General features: G+C 50.2%; 1 protein-coding gene across 2 annotated transcripts; it reads left to right on the top strand.

Annotated features, from left to right (window-relative positions):
• The first annotated feature begins 1,499 nt into the window (after nt 1–1,499).
• Nucleotides 1,500–26,248, top strand: LOC127571509 (PHD finger protein 13-like). Of its 2 annotated transcripts, none has more exons than XM_052017933.1 (6): nt 1,500–1,774; nt 2,150–2,181; nt 9,552–9,644; nt 12,834–13,533; nt 20,040–20,081; nt 23,402–26,248. In XM_052017933.1, the coding sequence occupies exons 1-6, from the start codon at nt 1,552–1,554 to the stop codon at nt 23,626–23,628; spliced, it is 1,317 nt and encodes a 438-aa protein (XP_051873893.1). In that variant the 5' UTR covers nt 1,500–1,551; the 3' UTR covers nt 23,629–26,248. The 2 variants fall into 2 exon arrangements, with proteins under 2 accessions (XP_051873893.1, XP_051873894.1); XM_052017934.1 differs by having other exon boundaries at nt 1,614–1,774; nt 23,405–26,248.
• Nucleotides 26,249–27,459: the final 1,211 nt, after the last annotated feature.

Raw genomic sequence — 27,459 nt, 5'->3', positions numbered from 1 at the left:
ATTGACTACAAGAGTTTTCTTCAAGTGACTACACCCTATAGTAATACAAACCTGTGACACATGCTTCAAAAATGCAAGTGGCCTTTGCTCTGTTGGATTGCATGGCTATCATCACAAGCTGGCCAGTGTCAGAATTCCAATCTAATTTGAGAGTTACATGGCTTTGCAGCTAGAGTATTCTAGATTACTCCAGCTGCAAAGCCATGTAACTCTCAAATTATTATTCATTTCTAATTAGGAGCTCCATGCCATGAATAATAATTTGAGAAATTAAATTCAGCTTAAAAACAAACATGGACAAAAGCAGACAGCAGGGGTTGTTAAACAATTTGATAGACACAACAATGTAACAGGTTTACAATTTAGCAAGTGTCCCAGAGGGTGATGGGGGCCATCTGCAGCAAGGACCACCAAGGAACAGCAGGTCCAGCACATCGAGTTCCAGCAGCAGCTTCAGAGGGGAGCAACAAGTAACCCGCTGAAATAACTCAGCTGGTCAAGAAGCATGTCTGGGGGCAGGGGAAAAAAAGAATGGTCAATGATTTGGGTCAAAACCCTACATCAGACCCTTTTGTATCTGCAGCTTCAGAGGGGAACTGGGGAGGGCAATAACGCCGGTCACACCAGCGCCAACTGCAAGCATCCTTGGGCATTCGCATAGCAGTAGGGAGAGAGGTGAACACAGATTTAACCCTGACGGACGGTCCAGACCCAAAACCTCGCCCATCCCTCCGCCTCCACAGACGCTGCCTGACCCGCTGAGGTCCTCCAGCAGTTGCTAACGTTACCGGAACTGTCGGCTCCGGTTGTGCGCGGAGGGCGGCGGCTGTGGGAAGGGGAACCACGGGAACTGGAGACTGTTGCGGAGAGACAGCACGGGGCTCGAAGGGCCGAATGGCCTGCCGCGACCTGCGTTTCCGGGCGGGAACGGGCTCAGCGGCCCCTCCCCCGTCATCCGCCCGGAGCACGGGAAGATCCCACCGCCCAATGACGGTGCGAGGGTGACGGGCTGTGGCTGAGAGCGCGTCACCCCGCCGCGATCCCCAGGCCGCCCAACTTCCCTCAGCCTGCCGGCCGGGCCTACCCGCAGGTCGAAGTTCAGCCGAAGCCGCGATGTTTTGACTGGGTAGCGAGCTAACGAAGAGCCGGTGGGAATTCGAGGCCCGCGGCTCCTCCTCTGTGGTGAGAGAGCCCCATGAGGGGTTTCCACCACCAGCAGCAGCAGCAACCCACCCTACCACTATCCCCGAGCGCCTGGCTCGGACTGAGGCGCCCGGCGCGCCGCCGCGCTATTTATAGAACGCGGGCAGAAACGAGGCTGGAACGTCGGGAGAATGGATGATACCAACTGACAATCACTCAACCCGCCGCTGCAAGGGGTGGCGATGGAAGTATAGGAAATACATTCAGCCTTAATTCCGTCCACAACAACTACATATCCTCAGAGTCTAATTTTATATCAAATAAAATCGTTTGTTGGTGCTTTGTGAGGTGATTTGTGGTGGTTTTACTCACATCTGTGTCTCCGCCGCGCTGCGTCACCCCCTCCCCATGGGCGGTGGCGCGGCCGGGGGGCCTGGTGACGTCATTGAGGGGCGGAACTGGCTGGTTGAGTTTGGCCGAGGGTCGGATCGGGGTGTCGGCAGCGCCGCGCTCCCTCCGCCCCACAGCGTGCGGGGCTGCCCTTTGTCGGTGCAATCGGCGGCGCGGCGCGGAGAGCGGCGGGCCCCGGCCGCAGGCATGACATCCCAGATCGGCAGCCAAGTCTGTGCAGGTGAGGGGCGGGTGAGGGAGCGTGTGCTGGCCGGAGAGGCTTTGTAGCTGGTAATGGAGAGTGAGTGTGGGACTGGGCGCGTCCCGTCCCACCCGCCCCCTCTCCCCGCCCGGCTTCACTTTTAGCCTCTCGATAAACAAGGGCAGGATTTAATCCGAATCTGCACACAAAGACCGCGCTGGGAGCGGGGAGCTTGACTTTCAGACTCCAGGTTGACTTTTGAGTGGATCTGTGGGTCTATAAGTTGTATTGGGCACTCAGTGTATTCTTTCGCAACTCTGTGTGTGTGTGAGAGAGCGTGAGGCTGCTTGTCTCTGCCTCACTCCGTGTGCATTTTGTTGTAATTAATCTCCAGTTCTCTTACATCTCTTACAGAGCCAGCCCCCGGAGCAGCGGTGATGTCTGAGGTGAGTTTCCTGGGTTTTCTGCTCCACGGTTCCTTGCAGGAGACGTCGGGCAGGCGGTGTTTGTGTGCTCGGTTGGTGTGACATCGTGGGCTGCTGCCGCACTGGGAGGGAAGCCCCCTTGTTGTTGGGGAGGCAGCCTCGGAGGAATTGGTGCAGGGAGTTGTTTGCACCGGGTTTGTACCAGAGTACTGATGCATTTTTTTTGGGGGGGGGGTGTTGTGTGTGGTTGAAGTCTGGCAAATGTGTGACAAGTCGGCGGGTTTGTCCCACACTCCCCGTGGCCGCTCGGTATTCCCTCACCGTGTCCTGTTGCATGAGACAGGAGCCAGAGTGGGCGGTCTGAGCACTTTGGGTACAGGCACTGCCTCTGCCGTCGCCATCTTGCTGGTGGATGTCAAAAAAAAGTGAGTCTGGATTCAGACAAAAGGCTGCAAAGAGTGACTGAAGTGTGGCTGCGAGGCGGGGGCAGCGTGCACAGACCCTGAGCCGGGGGTGGAGGGAGACGGGGAGAGCTGGGCTCCCCCATCCCCCCATCCCCTCCCATCCCCCCACCCAGAGGCTCCAGGACCCCTCTCTCCAGCTCCCTCCTACATTCCGGCAGCGCGCAGCCCGCCTGCTCCCCATTGTGCTTCCTTTAGTTTTATTTTATTATTTTTGTCGTGCTCTGCTTCGGATTTCCTCACTGTTTTAAACGAGGCTGCATCCCCTCCCCAACATGTGCAGGAATGAGTCTCCCTCTCTCCTCCCCTCCCTCCCTCCCTCCCTCCCTCATGTGGGGCTGGGGTGGTTTACGGTGCCTCCACCGGGAACCTTGGGCTGGTCCCGGTGCGAAACCAGCTTAGGGTTGGCTCGCTGTCGGCCGGAGCGGGCTCCGTCGGATGTCTGGGCGGCAGGTTTTGCTACCCCGGGCCGCTCTGATGTTGCAAATCCTCCGGCGCCCTCTGAATGTTGCCTATCTGTGCTCTCGGCATAATTCGGTGTAAAAATATATATAAAGTTAATGATCTAAATAAACGGCTCCGGGGTGCTTGTGAACTAATGTCAGCAAATGCGAGACTTCAGCCGCTCCTGGATTGTGGAAACTTGCAGATTGCAATCGATGGTTGTGTTAACGTTGTCGTTTCCTCTTTGCGGGCGGTGTAACGTCGGGAGGGTGGGAGCGGGGAGCGGCTCCTCTGGCGACTCGGTGTGTGTTGATGGGCGGGGGTTGATCATCGCTATTTCTGCAGTCGATCGCTTGGGATCGGGCGCTGCCTCGGCTGGCTCTTCGCTGGGGTCCCAGCCGCCTGCCACCCCCCGCCACCACCTCTCTCGCCCCCCTGCCCCGACCGGGACTGGGTGCTCGGGTTCCCAGACACCGGCGGAGCTCCGGGGGGAGGAAGCCCCCGACGCTCGGTGCCTCACCATCGCTGGCGACGCCTGTGTCGCTGTGTGTGTGTGTGTCTGCCCCCGTCTCCCTCTCCGTGTGACACGCTCCCTCTTTTGTTTCCCCGCCTCCCTTGTGCTGGGTCTCCCGGGCTTCTCTCTTCTCCTCCTCTTTCCTCCCCCCCCCCCCAGTCTACGCCCCCCCACCCGTCTCTCTCTCTCTGATTGCTCTCCCCGCCCCCCCCCCACCCGTCTCTCTGAATTCTCTTCTCCACCCCCACCCCCCACCCCCGCCCGGTCTGTCTCCCTCTGATTTCTACCCCCCCCCCCCGCTCTTTCCTCTGATTTCCTCCCCCTCCCGTCTCTCTCCCCACCTCCCTCTCTCTCTCGCTCTCTCCTTCCCCCCTCCACCCCTATCTCTCCCTCTGCTCCCTCTCTCTCGCTCTCTCCTTCCCCCCTCCACCCCTATCTCTCCCTCTGTGTCTCTCCGTCCCGCCACACCTCCCCCTCCCTCGCGATGTCGGTTGTTGTACAGGATTCGCCTCTGTGCAATCAGCGGGTTACAGGGCTGTGAAAGCAGCGGCGACCGGTTGGACAGTTGGGACAGGCGCGGCACTTTGTTCACGGGGCGCTCTCAAACTCTGCCGGCAGCCTGGCCCCTCCTGTCCCCATGTTCGCTGTTGTGTCTGGGAGGGTGATGTGGGGATTCTGGGTGTTTCCCGGTGACCGGAGGTGGATGCGGGGCGTAGGATCGACACGGGGACGGCTGAGATGGGCCGGCGATGTGTGTTTTTAAGATGTTTATGTTGCGCATTTTTTTAACCTCCTGTTTCCATGGGTCCAGGATTTTGTTGACTTTGTCCTTGTATTCAAATCCGTCCATCACTCCTCCCTGTCTCGGTGACTCCACCCAGCACTGTTCAACCCTCTTGGCCAGTGAAGCTTTCATTGCTTCCATAATGCTGTACCCTGGGGTTATACAGCGACAGACCCATCCCCACCGGTGCCGTACCCTGGGGTTATACAGCGACAGACCCGTCCCCGCCGGTGCCGTACCCCGGGGTTATACAGCGACAGACCCGTCCCCGCCGGTGCCGGGCCCCGGTGTTATACAGCGACAGACCCGTCCCCGCCGGTACCGGGCCCCGGTGTTATACAGCGACAGACCCGTCCCCGCCGGTACCGGGCCCCGGGGTTATACAGCGACAGACCCGTCCCCGCCGGTACCGGGCCCCGGTGTTATACAGCGACAGACCCGTCCCCGCCGGTGCCGTGCCCCGGTGTTATACAGCGACAGACCCGTCCCCGCCGGTGCCGTGCCCCGGGGTTATACAGCGACAGACCCGTCCCCGCCGGTGCCGTGCCCCGGGGTTATACAGCGACAGACCCGTCCCCGCCGGTGCCGTGCCCCGGGGTTATACAGCGACAGACCCGTCCCCGCCGGTGCCGTGCCCCGGGGTTATACAGCGACAGACCCGTCCCCGCCGGTGCCGTGCCCCGGGGTTATACAGCGACAGACCCGTCCCCGCCGGTGCCGTGCCCCGGGGTTATACAGCGACAGATTGTCCCCACCAGTCCTGTACCACAGTGTTATACAACGACAGACTCGTCCCCATCAATACGAGGTACAGTACCATTGGGAACGGGTCTGTCGCTGTATAATACTGGGGTACAATAATGGTGGGGACGGGTCTGTCACTGTATAACACTGGGGTACAGTACCGGTGGGGACTGGTCTGTCACTGTATAACACTGGTACAGTTCCGGTGGGGACTGGTCTGGCACTATATAACACTGGGGTACAGTACCGACGAGGATGGGTCTGGCACTGTATACTGGGGTATAGTACCGGTGGGGATGGGTTTAGCACTGTTACACTGGGGTACGGTACCGGTGGGGACTGGTCTGTAACTGTATAACACTAGGATACAATAATGGTGGGGATGGGTCTGTCACTGTATAACACTGGGGTACAGTACCGGTGGGGACTGGTCTGTCTCTGTATAACACTGGTACAGTACCGGTGGGGACTGGTCTGGCACTGTATAACACTGGGGTACAGTACCGACGAGGATGGGTTTGGCACTGTTATACTGGGGTATAGTACCGGTGGGGATGGGTTTAGCACTGTTACACTGGGGTACGGTACCGGTGGGGACTGGTCTGTCACTGTATAACACTAGGATACAATAATGGTGGGGATGGGTCTGTCACTGTATAACACTGGGGTGCAGTACTGGTGGGGACGGGTCTGTCACTGTATAACACCAGGGTACAGTACCGGTGGGGACGGGTCTGGCGCTGTATAATACCGGAGTACAGTACCGGTGGGGACGGGTCTGGCGCTGTATAATACTGGAGTACAGTAGCAGTGGGGACGGTTCTGTCACTGTATAATATGGGTACAATGCCAGTGGGGACTGGTCTGTCACTATATAACATTGGAGTACAGTACTGGTGGGGACTGGTCTGTCACTGTATAACACGGGTGCAGTACTGGTGGGGACGGGTCTGTCACTGTATAACACGGGTGCAGTACTGGTGGGGACGGGTCTGTCACTGTATAACACGGGTGCAGTACTGGTGGGGACGGGTCTGTCACTGTATAACACCGGGATACGGTACTGGTGGGGCCGGGTCTGTCATTGTAACGCTGGCGGGTCAGAAGTGGTCATGGGCACTGGATTACTGAGGTGGGTGAATTAAGGGTGCTCCATTGTGTGTCTTGGAATAGTAAATTGTCTAAATTGAGTTGATAGTTTCTGCTTGGGATATTTTGGGGAAAGGTGCAATGTGATTGTCATCATGGATTAATAAATATTTGCAGTGCAGGACCATGCAGTTCATTGTGTGCAGGGTTGAGTCTCCCATTTTCGACTTGGCTGCAGCTTTGTAGGTTGCTGGTCAGCCTCTTGTTACTGAAGTCTCCAGCTTGGGCATGATCCTGGTAAATCTCTTCCCTCGTGCTATTGCACCCTTCCTGTAATGTGGTGACCAGAACTGTATGCAATTGCCAGCTCTGCTCTGACTAGTTTCTTTTTTATTGTCCAATAACACATACTTCGTCTGCCTTAGCCAGCCCTCGCTGTCTTGCTCTGTGCTCCTGTACATTACTTTCCTGTACATTTTTTGATACTGTGCATCCCCTCATCTGTAGAACATCATTACAGTAGCTTCAGTGGTGGGTGCAGTGGGATAACAAACTAGAATGTAGCCTGCAAATCCCAGCTTCAGGCCAGAGTCATTTGAACTTGCCCCAGTATATTTTCCATTTGTCTTGGATGACTGACATATCAATTTTCTAATAGTTAATTAAGGATGTTCAATGCCTTTAAAACACTAATAAATCACAACCAGCTGATGATCTGACCTTTCTCGATCTGTAGGGTTTAATTGTATATTGATGGCTAGCAACTTGTTGCAGTGGCTTGGCAATGGCGTCAAGTTTATCAGCAGCCTTTGAATCGTTGCTTCCATGCTCATACATCGAACAGCACAGGAACAGGCCCTTTGGCCCACCATGTTTGTGCTAACCATGATGCCAATCTAACTCATCCCACCTGACTAAAAATGCCTCTGTTCCCTGCCTGTTCCGGTGTCTAAATGACCCTTAAACAATGTTATCATTACCTGCTTCCATCACCTCCCCTGGCAACACGTCCCAGGCACCTAACACTCTGTGTTTTTAAATAAAGAACTTGCCTCACAGATCTCCTTTAAACTTTCATCTTACACCGATGCCCTCTAGTATTTGACATTTCCACCCTGGGAAGAAGACCCTGACTATCTAATCTATGCCTCTCATAATTGTTTTATGTACAGTTTACATCAGGTCAACCCTCAGCCTCCAATGCTTCAGAGAAAACAAGTTTGACCAACTTCTCTTTATAGCTAATATTCTTCAAACCAGGCAGCATCCTGGTAAATCTCCTCTGCATCCTTTCCAATGCTTCCACACCCTTCCTATAATGAGGCGACCAGAACTGGACACAGTACTCCAAGTGTGGTCTAACCAGAGTCTTGTAAAGCTGCGTCATTACCTCGCGGCTCTTAAACTCGATCCCACGACTTATGAAAGCTAACATCCCTATCCACCTGTGTGGCAACTTTCAGGGATCTGTGGATATAAACCCCCAGATCCCTCTGCTCCTCTACACTGCCCAGAATCCTGCCATTTACCTTGTACTCCGCCTTGGAGTTTGTCCTTCCAAAGTGTATCACCATGTTTGTGCTAACCATGATGCCAATTGAACTGGATTGAACGCCATCTGCCTCTTCTCAGCCCAGTAGTGTGAGGTGATCTAGGCACCACACCACAGTGTGCATCGACGTTTGAATTTGGACAGATTTACCAGGGCAGTACCTTGACTTCAGAAGAGAGAGCCCAAAACTGGGTATCTTTTAAGTAAAGTGTTCAAAATGACAAGGGTAGATAGGCCAAAAAATTAGTGACAAATGAGTCTATTGCAAATGGATCAAAAGGTTCTGGTAGGGGTATATGAGCAACTCCATAATTATTTGTGTCAGGCACATTCTCCTGTGGCAGGATTAGTTCAGGCATCAAGTACTGTTGACGTACAGGAAGCTATACAAACCCTGTTTCCTCATTTAAAGCTCTTAGCTGGTCCATAGCCATTAAGTCTGTATTATCTCTTGTTATATTACTCTTAATACTTTTTCCTAATGCAAATTTCTTAATTTCAGTTTTGACCTTTCCATTTGGCGTTGAGCCTTGATAGTTTTCATGGAGTGTTCCAAATGTTCAGTGTTCCCTTCATGTGTGTTTTCTGTTGCTGTTTTCCTCATCTCACCTGGGGCACGAAGGTGGATGAGATTGAGGTACAGTCCAGCGTGGTCTAATGGAAGAGCAATGGTTTTGAGGAGCTGAATGGCCTCCCCCAGAGCAATTCTACAGATGCCATTGGCCCTTGGCTCCCTTCCCCAGTGACCATACCTTAGAGCTGGTTGCTGAAATGTAAGGTAGTTGAGATCATCAGTAGCAGCAGGAATTAGCTGTGTGAAACCTTGTAATGCAGCACAATGTAATGTCGTGGCTGGTCATTGTCCACCATTCCACTCCCCTATTCTGTCCTTCAATCCACAAATCTATTGATCTCAGTCTTCAATATGCTCGGTTACAGTTCTCTGGGTGGAGTATTCCAAAGGTTCACAGCCTCCATCTCCATGCCTGATGGCTGACCCATTATTGCTGTCTTTAGATTCTTCTCACCAGTGAAATAACCCCTTGGCATCCACCCTGTCAATTCCTCTCATGGCAACTGCTCTGCCCAAGACGGCAAGAAACTGCAGAGAGCTGGGAACACAGCCCAGCATCGCGAAACCCACCCTCCCCTTCGTGACTCTGTCTGCACTTCCCACTGCCTCGGGAAAGCAGCCAACATAATCAAGGACCCCGCTCATCCCCTCCATTCTCTCTTCTTCCCCCACCTATTTCTATCGGGCAGAAGATACAAAAGCTTGAGAACAGGTACTACCAGGCTCAAGGACAGCTTCTATTCCGCTGTTACAAGACTCTTGAATGGACCTCTTGTATGATAAAGATGAATCCTTGATATCTCTATCTACCTCATTGTTGCCCTTGTGCCTTATTTATCCACCTGCTCTGTATGTTCTCTGTAACTGTAACTCTGTATTCCTTTTGTATTACCTTGATGTACTTGCGTACGATCTGTCTGGATGGCGCACAAACGAAAGCTTTCACTGTATCTCAGTACATGTGCCAATAATAAACCAATTACCCTCAATATGTAGGATAACATTGTAACCAAGACACCTCCCCCACAATGTCCAACAAGCAGGACTCTGGCGGTTTACAGGGCTGGAGAGGGTGAGGAAGGGTGGAAGGGTTTGGTGGTATGTTGGTTAGAGGGCTAAAATGGTGGGGATCATAACTTGGAGCTTTAGCAGGACTAGGTGATCACTGGGATCATCGATTATAAGTGGCTTTTTCAAGTCTCTGAAACATCGTTCTGTTTTATTTTTAGCCGCCAAAGAAGAGACAAAGAACAGTGGAGGATTTCAACCAGTTCTGTACATTTGTGTTGGCTTACGCTGGCTATATCCCGTATCCTAAGGAGGTAAGGTTCCTCTGCCTGTTTCAGCTTGGATCAACTGTAGCTTCTCCTGCTTTTTACCAATCTATTTCTCTGAGTTCTTAGACATTGGTGATTCCTCAATGAATCTTTAAAGGAAGCGGAGGATGAAAGGGAATAGTATGGCCAAGGGAAAGTCCTTAACATGAGCTCTTGGTAAATCTGAGACCGATATCAGGAAACTCTTCCATATTAAACTTTAATAGATCAGTGGTTTGGTCCCAGCTGCAGGATTGTGTTCCACTCTGGGGTCTGCATGTTATGGAGGATATTAAGACATTGGAGAGGGTGGCAGGTGGGATTCAGCAGAATGGTCCTGGGATTGAAGGACTTAGTTGGAGAGACTGAAGGAAAGGGTTGCTCTCACTAGAGCAGAGGCGGTTAAGAGTTCAAAATTGTGAGGGACTCTGACAAGTAACTCAGGAGAAAGTGTTCCGGTGACAGGAGGGTTGGAGCCAGAGGGTACGGATTGCAGGGAGCAGCAGAGGAGTTGCAGGAGAATTTCTTGTAGGCAGTGAATTATGATGTGAGAGGTGCTGCCTGAGAGAGTGAAAGCAGATTCAATGGAACTGGATTATTACTCCAAAAGGAAATTTGCAAAAGAATGGGGCAGATTGGAGAGCTCCTTCCAAGGGTCAACATAGGCCCGATGAGCTCATGGCCTCCCTGAAAAATTCAATGATTTATTTAAAAACAAAATGAGGAACACGGTTTGGATCTTGCCAAGCTGAAGGAGGCAAAACGTGGTTGGAACCATTTCAAGGGGCTAGATGCTTCAAAGAGGGGTCAGGGGTTTGGTTAGCTGGTGTCTGAGCGGGATGATCCTGGGTTTGTCCTTTCACATGGTCCAGTACAATGGGAGTATCGCCCTGTCATAGGTTTCACTTATCGGATATGATTTTACATCAGTGCTTCCACATGGGTTAAAGATGTATCTGGTTAAAAATACTACACCCCCTGTAAGCTGGCTAATGTTCTTCCTCCGGCCACCCTGCCTAAACCCGACTAACTTTTCATTCCCTCCATTGTACACAAATCACCCACCATGCATCTTTGCAACAAGTGCTTATACCATCCTCCAGGGAGCTCAAACACACAGGACAGGCCTGAATCCACACTGAACCCCAGCTGGGGAGTAGCCTTTTGTCAGGACCCTCCTGCAGACATCGACAGGGGTCAGGGCTGTGCTTGGCCAAGCACAACCCCCATTGTCCTGCTTGAGGTGTGGGCCTAAACTTGACCAGTGGTTGGAGAACATTCCAGTGCTTGAAGAACAGTTACTCACCTAATGCTTGTGCCTGAAGTCTTGTGAAAGAGTAAGGGTTTAAAATGTATTTACAGAGCAGAAAAAGGCTACTTGGTCCATCGTTGTGTCCTATACTTCATATATTTCAGCAGCTTCCTTCCCTCTTCATCTCCTGTTTCCTTCTCCCTCATGAATTATCTAACTTCCTCTTGCATGCATCTTCTGTTCTGCTCAACCAACATTACTTGTTGCTCTCGTTTTTTTTTCTTCTGCTGATTCCCTGTTGGTAACCACCTTGTATTTTTAACCCCTAAATGTCCACCATATTGAAGGTCTTCAGCATCCTGAAGATCTGCTCATTCACCAGCCCACCCTGCCCGCATCTTTCTTCCTTCTATGAAAAGGGGAATCCATTGTAGCCCTTTCAGTCCTTTCCTGATGGGGAGAACCTTAACGTTCTGGTGTAATAGCTGTAGACATGCAGCTTCTTCAGAGTGAGTTGGGCTAAGCCTGTGGGCCGTGGTTTGGGCACCTGTGGTGATGGTCTGAGCCAGCTGTGTGGGCCCAGTTCCAGAGTGCAGAAGAGAGAGAGAGAGCCACAGGCACCTTCCTGGTTGCTGACCTTGTGCTTGGTCTGTCTGCTTGCCCCTGCTGTGGGCAGATGCAATTAAGGCTGAGAATAGTCAGGCACATATGGTTATTCTGTTGATGATCGAGGATCATCACAGCCAACTGAGAACATCGATGATTCAGATTGCTGAGGACAAATCGCAGAAGTGATTGGGCTGGATTTTAGTCTTAACTATTGCATATCTGTCCAATGAGTGGCTGGGATTTTTGAGGTGGTGCATGATGGGAAATGCTGCAGTGTTGAAGGAGGACCCAATCTCTGAAGATCTGCTGATTAGCCTGGTGCAGCCTGACCAAGCAGTGACCACACTGCTCCGGTTGTACCCGTGAGGGCAGATACACATCAGTCCAGTAGAGGCATTGAGTTGTACAGCACATGAACAGGCCCTTCGGCCCATCGTCCATGCCGACCTTGAGGACCATCTACACTAATGCCATTTGCCCGCATTAGCAGCGTATAGCTAAAGGCCTTGCCCATTCACGTGTCGGTCTAAATACCTCTTAAATGTTGTGATTGTATCCGACTCCTCCTCCTCCTCTGGCAGAGTGTTCCTGGTATCAACCACTGTGTGTGTGTGTGTGTGTATACTGTACATATTAAAAAATGCCCCTCAGAGCTCCTTTAAAACTCCTTCCACTCACTGTAAGCCTGTGCCCTCTTGTTTTTGATGCCGGGGTGGGGGGGGTGGTTAAAAGACTTGACTGACTCTGCCTCGGATAACATCTACCTCTATCGGGCACCCCTGAGCCTCCTTTGCTTCGGGAAGAACAAGCCCAGACTGTCCAATATCTCCCCATAACTGAAGTTCTCCAATCCAGGCTACATTCTGGTGAACCTCCTCTGCACCCTCTCTGGCGTGTGTGTCTGGAATGAGTTCTGACGTTGGACTGAACTCAAAGAAGTATCTGAAGGGACTTGCAGATGGACGTCATATTGCTGTAAAAGGTTGGCATGTATGATTAGTCTGTGGCATGTAGTCCTTGATCTACTTATGTACCAGGGACATTTAAGAGACTCTTAGCCACATGAATGATAGTGAAATGGGGGCTATGTGGGAGGGAAGGGTCAGATAGATCTTAGAGCAGGATAAAGTGTCAGCGCAACGTTGTGGGCCGAAGGGCCTGTGCTGTGCTGTAATATTCTATGTTCTTCTACTTGTTATCTATACCGCATTAAGTACTCCGACCACACTCTGGCAAATAGCTAAAAATACATTTAAGTGAAAAGCTCCTTGTTTTTCTTTCCAGCTGCTTTCTCCCTGCCCTGCATCTTAACTTTCTTTCCTCCTCGTTCACAGCACGACCCCTGGGCACATGCAAGTCTGAGTCCTCGAAACAGCACGGGCAGCACGTTGGACAGTGACAGCTGGGAGTCCTCGAGATCCTCGGACTCCCACATCCTGCACTGTGGCAAGAAGATAAAATGCACGGGGACTAAAGAAGGGACGAAGCGGGGGAGGTCGGACAGCTTCTTACTGGAGCGGCCGAGTTTCGCTGGTTCCCTGTTCAACAGCCCCGAGAAGCTCAAGTCTGAGAAGATCAAGAAGAAGAAGGTCTCTGTGAAGAAAGTCGGCCTGGATGGGGCGAGGAGGAGGAAGAGTCCTGAAGGAGGGAAGAGAATCAGCTTGGAAACTGTCAGGAAGGTGATGGAAGTGTCCCGACCACCAGCCGAACTCCCCAGGCCTGTTGAGGTCTACCAGGCCATCGAGAAGGCACCACAGAGCGAAACAGAGTCCGATGAGGAAACACTCAAAATCGCTCTGGAAGCTGAGGAGATCTGCAAACCAATCCCAGTGCAGGAAGAGCTTGAGAAGGAGCCAGCAGATGCTGGAAGAAGCTTGGTGAGCGAGCCAGTGAAAGAGGCTCGGGGGGATCAGGAGAAAGACGACGAGCCAGATGGAAAGAGGGAGGTAGAAGATGGGAAGGAAGTGAAGGAAGAAGAGAAACCCAGCAAAGAGCTGGACACTGGAGCGGTGGATGGGACCACCGTCAGTTCGGGTAAGGACATCAACCGAGCTGGAACGTAAACATTTGCTGAATACAGCTGACCCCTGAGCTACACTCCTTGCACTCCTCTGAAGCTGTGTCATCTGCACGTGCGTCAAGACATGTGTTGGAAAGAAAAAAAAAAGTTTATTTATTTATTTATTTTCAGATAAAAATCCATAGAGCAAATTTTATTTCCAATCTCAAATTTTTGGCCAGTGATTTGTGAATTCTGTAAGGGCAAATTTCCGTTACCTGAACAGCCGTTACACGGGCTGGCCTGTATGAAGCAGGTGACTCGTTGCAGTGGACGAGAGTGGGATTTGGCATCACCAGAATCGTGGAAAGGAATGTTCTATTGACTTCATTCTGTTGAGTTTAGACAGCTGAAGTAGTAATCTGAATTATTCATGCAGTTTTAAGGAACTGATTGTGTGTTTAACACACTAAAGCACAGGATGAGGGATCTCTGTACCGTGCTTGGGTGTGTTGTTCAGAGAGATGTTCGGGGGCAGTATTAAAGTTCTGAAGTGAAGGATTTTGCAAACAAGCAATTGGCGTTTTTTTCTATGGCAGAAGAGTGGGAAACTAGTGGAGAGGTGAGAATGTGTTTTTGGTGTAGACCTGGATTTGAAAAGCTGGTGGAAGGAATATCAATGGCCATTTTCGAAGGGAATTGGGTTTGAAGGGGAAAGTTGCGGTATATTTGAAAAGAGCAGGCCCAGGACTTAGAGCTTGCTCAAAGAGTTGACCGGGCCTCTGCACTGTGTGAGAATTTGGTTTTGACAACTGGTTTTGAAAGCATTAACTTTAAAGGACTGGCTCTCAGCATCTTTTGGTGGGGTGTGGCTCTTGTTGGTCAGGGCAGTAATTATTTCCTGTTCCCAGTTGTCCTGAGATGGGTCCACCAGCCTGCCTCTACTGGCCATTGTTTACAGTTGAAAGCTGCATTGGCCCAATGAGAGGTCATTAAGTATCAGCTATTTCCTCCCAGCCCAGAGGACTGAGCAGACGGCTCAAACCAACACTTAATTGTGTTGCTGGGAGATGCCACAATGCCTCTCGACTGCCACAAGGGGGACTGGGAACTTTCGGGAGTTTAGGTTTATAGATCACCATGCAATCTGACATTCAGTGCATTTTCTGTTGCTGTAGGCGACCCTTCACATGCTCCCTGAAAGTGAAAAGCCGGTGAAGGGTATGTTTCTTCACCAACCAAGTTATTTTTGGACAAGTTCTCAAACTGTGTTCTGTTGTTAACCTCTTTCTCGGTTTGGAGACAGTAGTCCCAGTATGTCACCCATTTTTATTTATTTATTTTTTTAAAAAAAGCATGTGTGTGTCTGGCTAAGTGAATGCCATTGGGCCAGTGAACTGTGGGGACTCCCAACCTCTTGTGCTTTCTCAGTGAGGCACCTGGGCTATGATCTGGGGCAACAAATTTTTTCAACTTCTTTATTGTTTGAGGATGGGAGACTGGATTTGACCATAGAGAACCATAGAACAATACAGCACAATACAGGCCCTTCGGCCCACCATGTTGTGCCGCCCTTCAAACCACACCTAAGACTATCTAACCCCTTCCTCCCACATATCCCTCTATCTTAAATTCCTCCATATGCTTATCTAACAATCTCTTGAACTTGACCAACGTATCAGCCTCCACCACCAACCCAGGCAGTGCATTCCATGCACCAACCACTCTCTGGGTGAAAAATCTCCCTTGAATTTCCCACCCATTACCTTAAAGCCATGTCCTCTTGTATTGAGCATTGGTGCCCTGGGAAAGAGGCGCTGGCTGTCCACTCTATCTATTCCTCTTAATATCTTGTATACCTCTATCATGTCTCCCCTCATCCTCCTCCTGTCCAGTGAGAACAGCCCTAGCTCCTTTAGTCTCTCCTCATAATCCATACTCTCTAATTCAGGCAGCATCCTGGTAAATCTCCTCTGCACCCTTTCCAACGCCTCCACATCCTTCCTATAATGAGGTGACCAGAACTGGACACAGTACTCTGTGATCTGACCAGAGTTTTGTAAAGCTGCATCATTACTTTGTGGCTGTTAAACTCGATCCCACAATTTATGAAAGCTAACATCCCGTAAGCTTTCTTAACTACCCTATCTACCTGTGAGGTGACTTTCAGTGATCCGTGGATATGAACCCCAGATCCCTCTGCTCCTCTACACTGCCCAGTATCCTGCCATTTACCTTGTACTCTGCCTTGGAGTTTGTCCTTCCAAAGTGTACTACCTCATACTTCTCTGGATTGAACTCCATCTGCCACTTGTCAGCCCAGCTCTGTATCCTATCAATATCCCTCCTGTAAGCTTCGACAGCCCTCCACACTATCCACAACACCACCAATCTTTGTGTCATCTGCAAACTTGCTAACCCACCCTTCCATCCCCTCATCTAAGTCATTAATAAATATCACGAAAAGTAGAGGTCCCAGAACCGATCCCTGTGGGACACCACTAGTCACAGCCCTCCAATCCGAATTCACTCCCTCCACCACAACCCTCTGCTTTCTACAGGCAAGCCAATTCTGAATCCACACTGTCAAGCCTCCCTGGATCCCTTGGCATACCTTATAGAGAAGAGCTCCTGTGAAATAAAACAGTGATGAGAGTCCAAGTCAAGGTAACAATGTCAACTTGTCTTAAAGGACCTAATATCCTTTGGACCAAAATCCACAGTCCTGGACTTCTCTGGCACTTTGTCACTCAACTGCTACATCCAGCTTGTCTTTATCCAGCCCCTTTAACTTGGGGCAGGGGGAAATTGACATATTTTTGCAAGTAAAAATCACATGTAATGAAAGGTTTGAGGGAGGGAGTGAGGCCGACAGACAGAGCTGGAAGACTTGCTGCCCCATTAGGCTGGTTGACTTTTAACTGCTCTGTGAGGTGGTCTTGCAAATCATTTAATTCTGTCAAAAGTCTCCCAGGTTTCCAAGGATGCTACCCTAGGGTAGGGAATAGTCAACAATTGCCAACCTTGCCAGCCTCACCTGCTACCTGCTGATGAATGAAAGTGGCCAAGCAGAAAGGAGCAGGGCAGGAGGCTGGGTGAAGGATGTACCAGTTCTGCTCCGTTGGGGGAGTGCTGTCTGCTCAGTCCCTCCAGCTGAGTGAAGTCTCTGGTGGTCTTCTGTGGTTCCTCTTTGTGTGGCCACGGCGGTGAGGGAGCAGCAGCTATCTCAGGTGGTGTCAGGGGGTTGAAAGTGCCCACCTGGAACCATGTCCTCATTGGTAGACATCTGCTTAAGTAGTCATGGCAATGTGGGTTGGGAGAAATGAGGCACCTCGTTTAGGTGATCAAAATCTTTTTGCCAGGGTGGAAATGTCAAGTACTAGAGGGCATGCATTTAAGGTGAGAGGGGGAAAGTTCAAAGGAGATGTGCGGGGCAGGTTTTCTGTACACAGTGGTGGTGCCTGGAATGGGCTGCCGGGAGAGGGGATAGAAGCAGTTATGATAGCAGAGTTTGAGGCTGTTAGACAGACACATGAACGTGCAGGGAATGGAGGGATGTGGATCACGTGCAGGCAGAAGGGATTTAGTTTAATTTGGCAGCGTGTTCGGTACATTGTGAGCCGAAGGGCCTGCTGTAGTGTTCTACCTTATGATAACAGGCCTTTCTATTTGTACGTGAACTGGATAGTTCTGAAGGTCATCAGCCTGTGACATGGACTCCTTTTCTCTCCCTCAGCAGATGCTGCCTGATCTGCTAAGTGTTTTATTTCAGATCTCCAGTAGCTGTCGTGTTGTATCCTACTGTTCCCACTCATCTCCCTCTATTTACATTTGCTTCAGGCAGTTAACGAGCCCTCGCCGCCCTCTCTCAGCTGGCACCACGATCTGTTTGTCTCTCTCTCTCTCTCGGTCTTCAGCCTGTTACAAGCCTTCCCTCATTCTCTCTCACCTGCACCCCTTCCCTGCAACGCAGAATGTATGGGATAGTTGAATTCTGCCGCCTTGTGGTGGAAGGTCATTGGTCTGAGACGTTGACCCTGCTTCTCTCTCCACAGATGCTGCCCGACCCACTGACAATTTCCAGCAATTTTCTTCTAGTTTTGCTTTTGAAATCTGTCGATTTGCTCATTATCATTGAGTTTGGTTATATTCAGAGCTGCTGGGCACAGATTGAGAAGAGGGAGCATACAAACAGGCCAAACGACCCAGTCACACTGTGACGTGTCTGTGTTCCACTTGAGCTTTCCCATTTCCTTGTTTAAATCTATCAGCACGATGTCCTGTTCCTTTCTCCTTTGTCGAGCCTTTGCCTAACTGCATCTGTACCATTTGTCTCGACCAGTCTCTGAGAGTGAGCTCCAGTTCCCCGCTGCTCTTTGCTCTGAAGTGTCTTTTTCTGAATTCGCCTTTGGATTTCATGGCGACTACCTTATAGTTTGTTCTGCTCTTCAACATAGACACTGGCAAAGAGTGGCTCTGCTGCTTAGAGTCATAGAGCAATACAGTACGGATACAGGCCCTTTGGCCCAACCAGTCCATGCCAACCAAGGTGCCTGCCCAGCTAGTCCCAATTCCCTCGGTTCGGCCCATATCCCTCCAAGCCCCGCCCCTCCATGTACCTATCCAAGTGCTTCTTAAATGACACTGTTGTACCTGCCTCACCCACTCCCTCTGGCAGCTTGTTCCACACACTCTCCAGACTCCAAGTGAAAAACTTGCCCTTCGGGTTTCTTCTAAATCTTACCCCCCTCACCCTTTTGGACTCCCCTACCCTGGGGAAAAGACTGTTACCATCCACCTTATGTATGCGCCTCATAATTTTAAACACTTCTGTAAAGTTTCCCCTCATTCACTGACGTTCCAAGGAATGCAGACCTAGTCTGGCCAACCTCTCCCTATAACTCAGGCCTTCTAGTCCTGGCAACATCCTCGTAAATCTTTGATAAGATAAGATTTCTTTATTAGTCACATGTACCTCGAAACACAGTGAAATGCATCTTTTTGTGTAGAGTGTTCTGGGGGCAGCCCGCAAGTGTTGCCACTCTTCTGGCGCCAACATAGCATGCCCACAACTTCCTAACCCGTACGTCTTTGGAATGTGGGAGGAAACCAGAGCACCCGGAGGAAACCCACGCAGACACGGGCAGAACGTACAAACTCCTTACAGCAGCCGGATTTGAACCTGGTTCGCTGGCACTGTAAAGCGTTACGCTAACTGCTGCACTACCATGGCTGCCCTCTTGCTGCACTCTTTCAAGTTTAACCACATCTTTCCTATAACGGGGCGATCAAAACTGTACACAGTACTCCAAGTGCGGCCTCACCAACGACTTACAACTGTAAAATAGTGTCCCAACTCTTACCCTCAATGCCTTGACTGATGAAGGCTGGTGTGCTGAATGCCTTTTTCACCACCCTGTCTACCTGTGATGCCACTTTCAACAAACTCTGCACTTGTACTCCTAGGTCCCTCTGTTCCATTACACTCCCCAGGGCCCGACCATTCACTATACAAGTCCTACTCTGGTTTGACTTGCTCCTTTATAATTTACAACTGCAACCTCCCCCAAAAACTCTACATGATGAGCTGGTCAAGACAAAAGATACTTAATACACTCAGTAAATCAGACGGCATCTGTGGGGAGAGAAACCATTAATGTTTCAGGGGAGTGACCTTTCATCAGAACTAAGAAGAGCTGTAAAAGGAAATTAGCCGTTCAACCCCTTGAGATTGCCCCACCTTTCAACCATGCCACAGCTATTCCCAGCTGCAACAATATCACTTGAATCCATTAATGTCCTTAGAGCTGTCAGTCGCACCAAGCCTCCCCAGTCTTCCGGAACAGAGAATTCCAAACATTTGCCACCCTCTGAGTGAAGAAATTTATCCTCATTTCAGTCTTAAATGGCTTTTTTGTTATTTTGAGATTGTCACCTCTGGTAGACACCTCAGCCATGGCAAATTTCCTTCCTGTATCTATGAAGGCACCTCTTATTCTTCTAACTCTAGAGCAGGCTGTACTTGGTGTCTCTTCAGATGACAGACCCATTATCCCAGGAGCCAGCCTTCATTTCCCTCCCTCATTGTGCTCCTGCACCAATGTACCATTGGCGTTCCAACTGTCTGCTATATCTGCATTTAGTTTTCCGTGACTTCTGTGTAAAGATGCCCCTATCTCTTTGAGGAACAATATCTCCCAATCTTTCTAGATTTAGAAATACTCGGCATTTGTTTTTTCTACCAAAGTGAAGTTTTTGCTTGTTGTCCTCCATCCAGCATGTTGTCCACTCACTCCGATTGGTTGCAGCCTTTTTTTAACCTCTGTATGTTCTCATCACTACATCCACTCCCCCTCTGTGTCATCAGCAAAGTTGGAGTTGCAACAGTTAGATGATGGTGGGTGGAAGAGTGTTTGGGGACCAGGACAGGTTAAGGTACAGTTCACCATGACCCTGTGCTCGAGTGCTGAATGGCCTTTCCTTTACATGCCGAGTGCTGTTTGGGAAGAGGTGGCTAACTTTCCTCTACTTTACCTTGCAGGTCCTCCTGATGCAGCTCCAACAGAGAACCTCAAGATTGAAGGTAAGTTTGTGAGTGACCAGCTTGCCGTGTGTATGAGATTGAATGAGACACAGTCTATATCACTGCTCCTGTGAGTTTCCTCCCCCCACGCTGGGAATGTTGTCAGTTTTCCCATGGCCTTAAGGAGCTGAGTTAGCTGTCACTCCTAACAGTTTATCCTCTTCGCTTCCCTTCTCCCGATCTTGAGCTTCAGTCCTGTTCTGCGCGGGGAGCAGGAACACCACACTTCCTTGGTGTGCACCCTATGAGCACTGAAAGTACTATGGGGATGATGCTGGGTTGACTGTCAGGTAGAAGAGTGTGAGCCTAGTTTAAAGACTAACCGATGGGTTTGTTGAGCGAGGGTGAAGGACCAGACCCGGTTAAGGTACAGGTTGGCCATGATCCCATTGGATGGTGGAATGTGTTCAAGGCGCTAAATGGCCTCCTCTTTACATGAGACACATAGCCCAACTTCTCAGCCTCGAGCCCTGCTCGGTATTTGCTGGAGGAAGCAGGATGGTGGTGTCCTTGATCCAGATCTGTCTCGCTGTGTATCCATTATCCCTCATAATGCAACCAAATTTTCCAGCATGTGGCATGTTGTCCTCCACCTTCAGCGAACTCTGTGTTGTAACCTCCACTACCCTGTGCCCAATCTTGCAGGATCTCTTCCATTGTCATCCCTGGTGCTCAGTGACCTACACGGTCCCTTGATGGAGCAATGCCTCAGCTTAAACCTTCTTGTCCCTGTGTTCAAATCCCTTCATATCCCCACTCCTCTCTCTGTGTGACCTCCTCCAGCCCCACCATCAAAATCTCAGGTCCCCTCCAACCTGGCCTCCTGCTCATTAGGTTTCTGTTGGCCCACTGGTGGAGGCTGTGTTCAGGTGCCTGGGTTATAGGAGCCCCTCAGGAAACCGTTCAGCCACCTCCACAAGATCCTGCCAGGCACCTACATTGACTGAGCTGTTGGTCACCTGTCCTGACATGTCCGTGTGCCCTGGTAGTGCTCTTGTGGAAAGCCTTCAGACATTTCGCCACACATAGTGTTGTAGAAACTTCAAATGGTTTAATGTTTCCAACACTTTCATAGAAGGCTTAGTGTAGTGGGTCGTATCTCAAATAACGATGATTCAGAGTACAGGAAGGAGATAGGGAGCTTAGTGACATGGTGTCATGACAACAACCTTTCCCTTTGGCATTTCCCCTTTGACACTCACCAGATTTTATCTATTCACCACAGAAAGCGTCCTATCTGGATGCATCACGGCTTGGTATGGCAACTGCTCTGCCCGGGACCGCAAGAAACTGCAGAGATTTGTGGGCACAGCCCAGCACATCACAGAAACCAACCTCCCCTCCATGGACTCTGTCTACACTTCCCGCTGCCTCCGTAAAGCAGCAACACCTTATTCTGCATTCTGTTATTGTCTTACCTTATACTACCTGTGCAATGAATTGATCTGTATGGATGGTGCAAGACAAGTTTTTCACTGTACCCCGGTACGTGAGACAATAATAAACCAACTCCACAAGGCTGGATATGAAAATTGCATTATTTTATCCAAACCAGGAAGAGCTTAGTGGCAGAATTCTTAAAAACAAGTGCTGAGAGGGGCAAAGAATTACCTTATAGGAAAGATACTGATTGAAGAGAGGTGAGTTCTACGCTGCCAATGAATGTCTTAGCCCCTCTGGAAGGGTGCTGTACTGTAATTGATCAGCCGATATTTTTATGTTCCAGTCTATGGAGGGTCTGTATCCACAGCCTTCAGACTGCAGGGTCACCATGTCCCCTCTGAGGCATCTTCTGAGATAGCTGGATGTTTGTTGTGGGAGTATCCCTGTTCAGCTCCGAGAATGCCCTGCTGGTTCCCTGTGCTTTCCCTCCGGATACAGTCGCTTAGCATCTTCATGCTTATGGAGTGATGTACAAGTGTTGTAGGTCTCTTTGATGAGAGAGTTGATATATTAGTAGGAGTTTTCATGATCCGAGTACAGTCAGGACAAGAACTGCCCCTGTCCCTCTGGAGGCAGGTTTATACCTTCCCTCCACTTCGTGAATCTTCCACAGGTCCACACAATCTTCCGATCAGTGCTCCATTTCTAACCTTGCTCCCATTTTATTTCTGCCCATTCCATTTCCAATGTTTCCCGGCTGTTTGGAGCACAACCTTTGTGCTCAGGTATTGGGGTGGTTTGGGGCCGTGCAGATGTTTGACTTGAGGATGCTGATGAAGAGATTGGCCTGTGACTGAGAAGCTTTGAGCTACCCTCTCCTCTTCCTGATTTAACCTTCAGTGGATCATGTTTTTGTCAGCATTTGTCACCCTGAGAAGGTGGTGAGGGGGGCTCCCTTCTGAAACTGCTTGTGAGACCACCCGAGGTTTGTTAATGGCAGCAAGTTGGTGTGGGATTGGAGTCACGAGCCAGGCCCTGACTGTGGGAGGATGTCAAACCAACGACAGAGGTGTCCATGAGGCAGTAGGCAGTTCAAGTGGCAGTGGAATAGGAATTAATTGGTTTATTATTGTCACAGGTACAGAGATACAGTAAAGCTTTTGTGTGTGTGTCATCCAGACAGCTCATTCCAAACGCAAGTACATCGCGATAGTATAAAAGAAAAATAAAACAATGCAGAATATGTTGTTACAGAGAAAGTGTATCATGGGTTACATCACAGAAACCAGCCTCCCCTCTTCACTTCCCAATGCCCCAGTAAAGCAGCCAACATAAAGACCCCACCCACCCTGGACATTCTCTCTTCTCCCCCCTCCCATCGGGCAGAAGATACAAAAGCCTGAAAGCACGCACCAGCAGGTTCAAGGACACTACCCACTGTTACAAGACTATTGAATGGTCCCGACTCGACCTCTCAATCTACCTCGTTATGACTTGCACCTTACTGCCTACCTGAACTGCGCTCTCTCTGTAACTGTAACACTTTATTCTGCATTCTATTATTGTTTTCCCTTGTACTACCTCAATGCACTGATGTCATGAAATGATCTTTATGGCATACAAACCAAAGTTTTTCACTGTGCCTCGGTACATGTGACAATAATAAACCAATTTCCCAAAGCATAGTGCGGGTAGACAAAGCACAAGGGCCATGGTGAGGTAGACTGGGAGACGAAGAGTTCATCTTTAACGTATGAGCATGTGGACAGGTTTCCGTGAGAAGTTGAAGAGGACAGTGTGGCCTGTCATCTCCACGACCTTGGCGATGCTCTGCGTAAACAGAGGGAGGGGTTGAAAGTTGCATCAAAGCTGGGCTTGGGGCTGTGTTCTCATTGGGCAGCGAGCGACTCCTACATTCACTGTTCGTTTCCTTTCAGAAGACGATTCCTGGGATCTAATCACGTGTTTCTGTATGAAGCCTTTTGCGGGCAGGCCAATGATTGAGTGCAACGAGTGTGGAACTTGGATCCACCTCTCCTGCGCTAAAATCAGGAAATCAAACGTTCCCGAAGTCTTCATCTGCCAGAAGTGCAAAGACTCCAAGCAAGACATCAGGAGGTCAAACCGGGCTCGGACTGGGCCCAAGAAACGGTTCAGCGAATAGCTGGGCACAGGCCTGGCGATTGTGGCTGGCCTTGTGGACAATCAGGAACACTGGGAACTGAGAAACACTTTGGTTCTGGTCCCACATTGAAGAGATGCCTTTCTGATGAGGCACAAATGGTGCAGGATTCACCGTGCATTGAATGTGTATATAATCCAAGCCCAGGAACTGAGGCACACCATTCAGTCCAACTGTTCCGTCGTCCCTTGTTTCTTCGATGGGATTCTTATTAAAATCTGGGGCTTGGAGGATGGACCAAGGCGGCGATATCTTCTGCGCTGCCCTATTTGACTCTGATCTGTGGTTTCACTGACTATGAAGCAGGACTTCTATGTAAAGAGATGCCATAGATTATTTGTTACTGTAAGTGTGGTCTCTGCCCATTGTCAATGGAAGAGTTCGGGGGTGATCGTGGTTTGGGGAGGGGCTGACGGTGAGGGGCAGGGGTACTTTGTAGTGCAGAGGACTCTTCTTGAGTTGGCTTGGAGGGAGAGCGGGTGGCATCTGAGCATCCTTGTCAGAGCAGTGTTGATTTGCACATTGCCTGTCAAGATGGAAAAAAACACAATACAGACCTCTCCTGAGCCCCAGTTATAGCCCACCAAAGATCAAAGGGCACGTGAGTCACCCTGGGTCCCGAGCTTGGCGAGGCTGAGGTTTCCATGACTGAGTCCTGCACACATTTAACTTTGGAAGCTGGGCTGTGTTCCACAAGCCCCACTTGGTTTCTCCCCACGCCCTGCCGTTGTTATACAAAGAAGTGCAATTAAAGCTTGAGATATGTTGCCCGTCAGACAATGGGGACGAGAAGTTAGTGATGGCCGTGTTTCTGGGCCATGGTTCGTGTCACTTGCTGAGTCTTTAATCCAACACGTGTAATTGGCCTGTGGAGGGTAGTCAGGGGTGCCCTCACCTTGGGGAATTTCCCACACTCTGTCCCTCTGATGTTACCTGGGGCCCGTGAGCAAGGTGTCGGAGGGTGTAACACTAAGTGGCCTGCAGTGATGCAGGGGCAGGTCACCACCAGGAATCCGCAGCCTGGTTGTGGGAGCAGGAGTGGCTGGCGAATTCTGAGCTCGGTTGCGTGGCCGGGATACTTCCAGCCGTGCACTGCCTTAATTGAATCTTTGGCCACGCAATAACACACACAGCCAGTTTCCTGCTTTGCTCCCCCCCCTTGACCTTCTCCCTGCCCCCGTCACTGAAGGCACTGACTGGCACTGTATTCCCAGATAACCACGTTGACACAAGGCAGGGCAGGGGGAGTTGGCTGTTTGTCAGTACGGCCATTTCTGGAGGCACATTTAACAATACAGACCGGGAGAAGTTGCTACAGCCCAGAGGGTGGGGTCTGATCCAACACTCGAGGCACAACCCTCTCACTTCCTGGCATCTTGGAAGGGTTTTAACGTCACTGAGCAGGAATTTCAGGTACAGAAACGTGCTGGGAGTGCTTCGTGATCCACAGAGCCTTCTATCCCCCGCTGCTTTGTTTAGCTGAAGCTGTATTGTTCTCCAGTATCAGGTTAGTGGAGTTTTATAGCACAAGCCTACTGTTGGAATTTCACTCGCTTGAGTTAAACCGATCTGGTTTTAGTTCTAAGTGCACTTTCCACTCCAACCTGATGGGAGCTTCTGATATTTTTGGGGGGAAAATCGGACATGACGTTACTTTTCCTCGGGCAGAGTTTTAAACACCGATGGATGTTTCTTTCCTATTTTGAGGAACTTGTGTTTTCAGGAGAGGTGTTGGTGGATGGACTGCCCCTGGTGGCGTAGCAAGTTGCTGCTCTGCACTGAGGTCATGGGGGTTGGTCTCCAACACCCCTCCAGCCCACGTCACCAGACAGTGCACTCATGGTGGCTTTAGCCCAGGAAAAAGTTGTGTTCCGCCTCTGCAGTTGAATAGCCAGCCGATGATACCTGGGAGAAGAGTAGAGGAGTGAGCCCAGTGACTGCAGCCCCTCAGTGGGAGCCAGAATCACCCAGGAGGAGGCAGTGGTGGGGGGAGGAGTGGAGGGGCTGATGGTGATGGAGTAGGACGTGGTCATCTCTGCAGGTACCTGCCCTTGTAAAGTAGCCCAGAGAGTTTTTAAACTGCAAGTAATGTTACATCTGGGTCTTGTAATTTAGTCCAGTGTTAAACTTTGCCATTTAACGGTCCATTTGTAAATAGCTTTGAAATTCTTCTGTAAATAATGTTCTGAAAAGGAACAGAAGGTATTATGGGGTAGAAGTGAAGTTTTGGGATTGTGGTTTGAATTGCACTAAACCTTTAACCACAAGATCCATGGAGGGATAGTGCTCAGCGTGGGTTGTCCTGTACAAATGTAAGATACGTGAAGCCTCCAGTTGTAAAGTGCAGGCTGTTTAAGATGTTCCCATTTTATTCTGTAAGGCCTGCTTCTGTGGAAAGGATTTGTATTGCTGTAAGGTTTGGATGAAGGAGGAGACTCGAGAGATGGAAAGGGGGAGAAAATTCATTTTTAAAGTCTCTTGCTGACCCTTCCCCCACATTCATCTTACCCCTCCTTTCCTCTTTACCCCTTCCCCTCCCTTCCCCCATATCACCATGGTTACTGGTTTTTCTACTCTTGGGAGGCAAAATAAATCTACATGGAATATACCTGCTGGTGTTTGGTGTTAATGTGTAGGTGGGTACATGATTTACAGGTGGGAGTTGGGACCATCCGGTGTGGCAGAGAAGGTGGGTGCGGGAGCTGTGGTCAGCCTGGAGCTGTCTGTCTGAGGCATGAATGGGGGGTGTGGAATCCAGGAGAGTTCTTTAGTCTGAGTAAGCCACTTTACACTGTCCGTCACCTGACCAACGGGGCAGACTTTGGATCTTACGTACCGACTGCCTCGGATCCCGTTACATCTCCCACTCTGGTTGTGTTGGCCTTGTTTTCCCCCCCTCATTGTGTGGCTGATTCGCTGACTCTCTGAATCTGACAACTCGGGGGGGGGGGGGGGGGTGGCGGGGAGGGGGTTGCAGTGCAGGAAGGGAGGCCATTCAGCCCCTTGAGCCATTCTGCTGTTCAGTGAAATAATGGCTGACCTGTGTCACCTGTCGAGGGTTACTAGAGGGTCAGTAGGGTGCTGCGCCCATGGCTGGCCACAGTCCCGTGGGATAGGGAAGAGCGAGCTCTCGGACTCTCTGTAGAGTTCGGATTGGGTGCTCACTGGCAGGTTGGCAGTGTGGTCTCACTCACCGTTTGGTGAAGGACAGCTGAGAGAGTGGGAGTGACCGCTTTCCTGTGGGCCAGTCCTGCTCATCCCACAGTTTTCATTATCTTCAGGATCTCCCACAGTCCTTCAAAGATGGGAATTGATGACCTGTGGATAAGCCTGTTATACCAGCTTGTTAACTGCACCGTAATGATCGACTGGGACCAGGGACCACTCCAGTCAGACTGTGACAGATATCAGAAGTTGGTGCTTCTCATGCTGTTCCCTCCTAGAGGCAAGAGAAGCAGTTTTGTTGAGTAGGCTTTTACAAAGGGAGCCCTTGCTGCCAGTAACGCATTGACGTTAGTGGGCTCCACTTAAATCTCATTCACACAGCCATAGGCTTGTGTTGGCAGTTCTGAGAGGGCTGCCCGCCCCCTCAGGTGGACTAAAAGACGCTGTGGGGCTGTTTTGTATCATGGGCATTAGCAGATAAATATTTGATCTAATCACTTTGCTAGTTGTGTGCACATAGGGTGCTGAGTTTCTGACAAGACAATGGTTCAGAAACTGCTTCACTGGGACACTGAGATGGGGAAAAGTTGAAGTATTCTCTGTAGGGACAAGGCTGTGGGACAAGTGTTGTTGAATTCTGCTCCAACC

Source organism: Pristis pectinata, chromosome 6, assembly GCF_009764475.1.
Source record: "Pristis pectinata isolate sPriPec2 chromosome 6, sPriPec2.1.pri, whole genome shotgun sequence".
In the NCBI taxonomy this organism is placed as follows: domain Eukaryota; kingdom Metazoa; phylum Chordata; class Chondrichthyes; order Rhinopristiformes; family Pristidae; genus Pristis; species Pristis pectinata.
The sequence above is the reverse complement of the archived record's forward strand: the minus strand, read 5'-3'. Positions and strand labels throughout refer to the sequence as shown.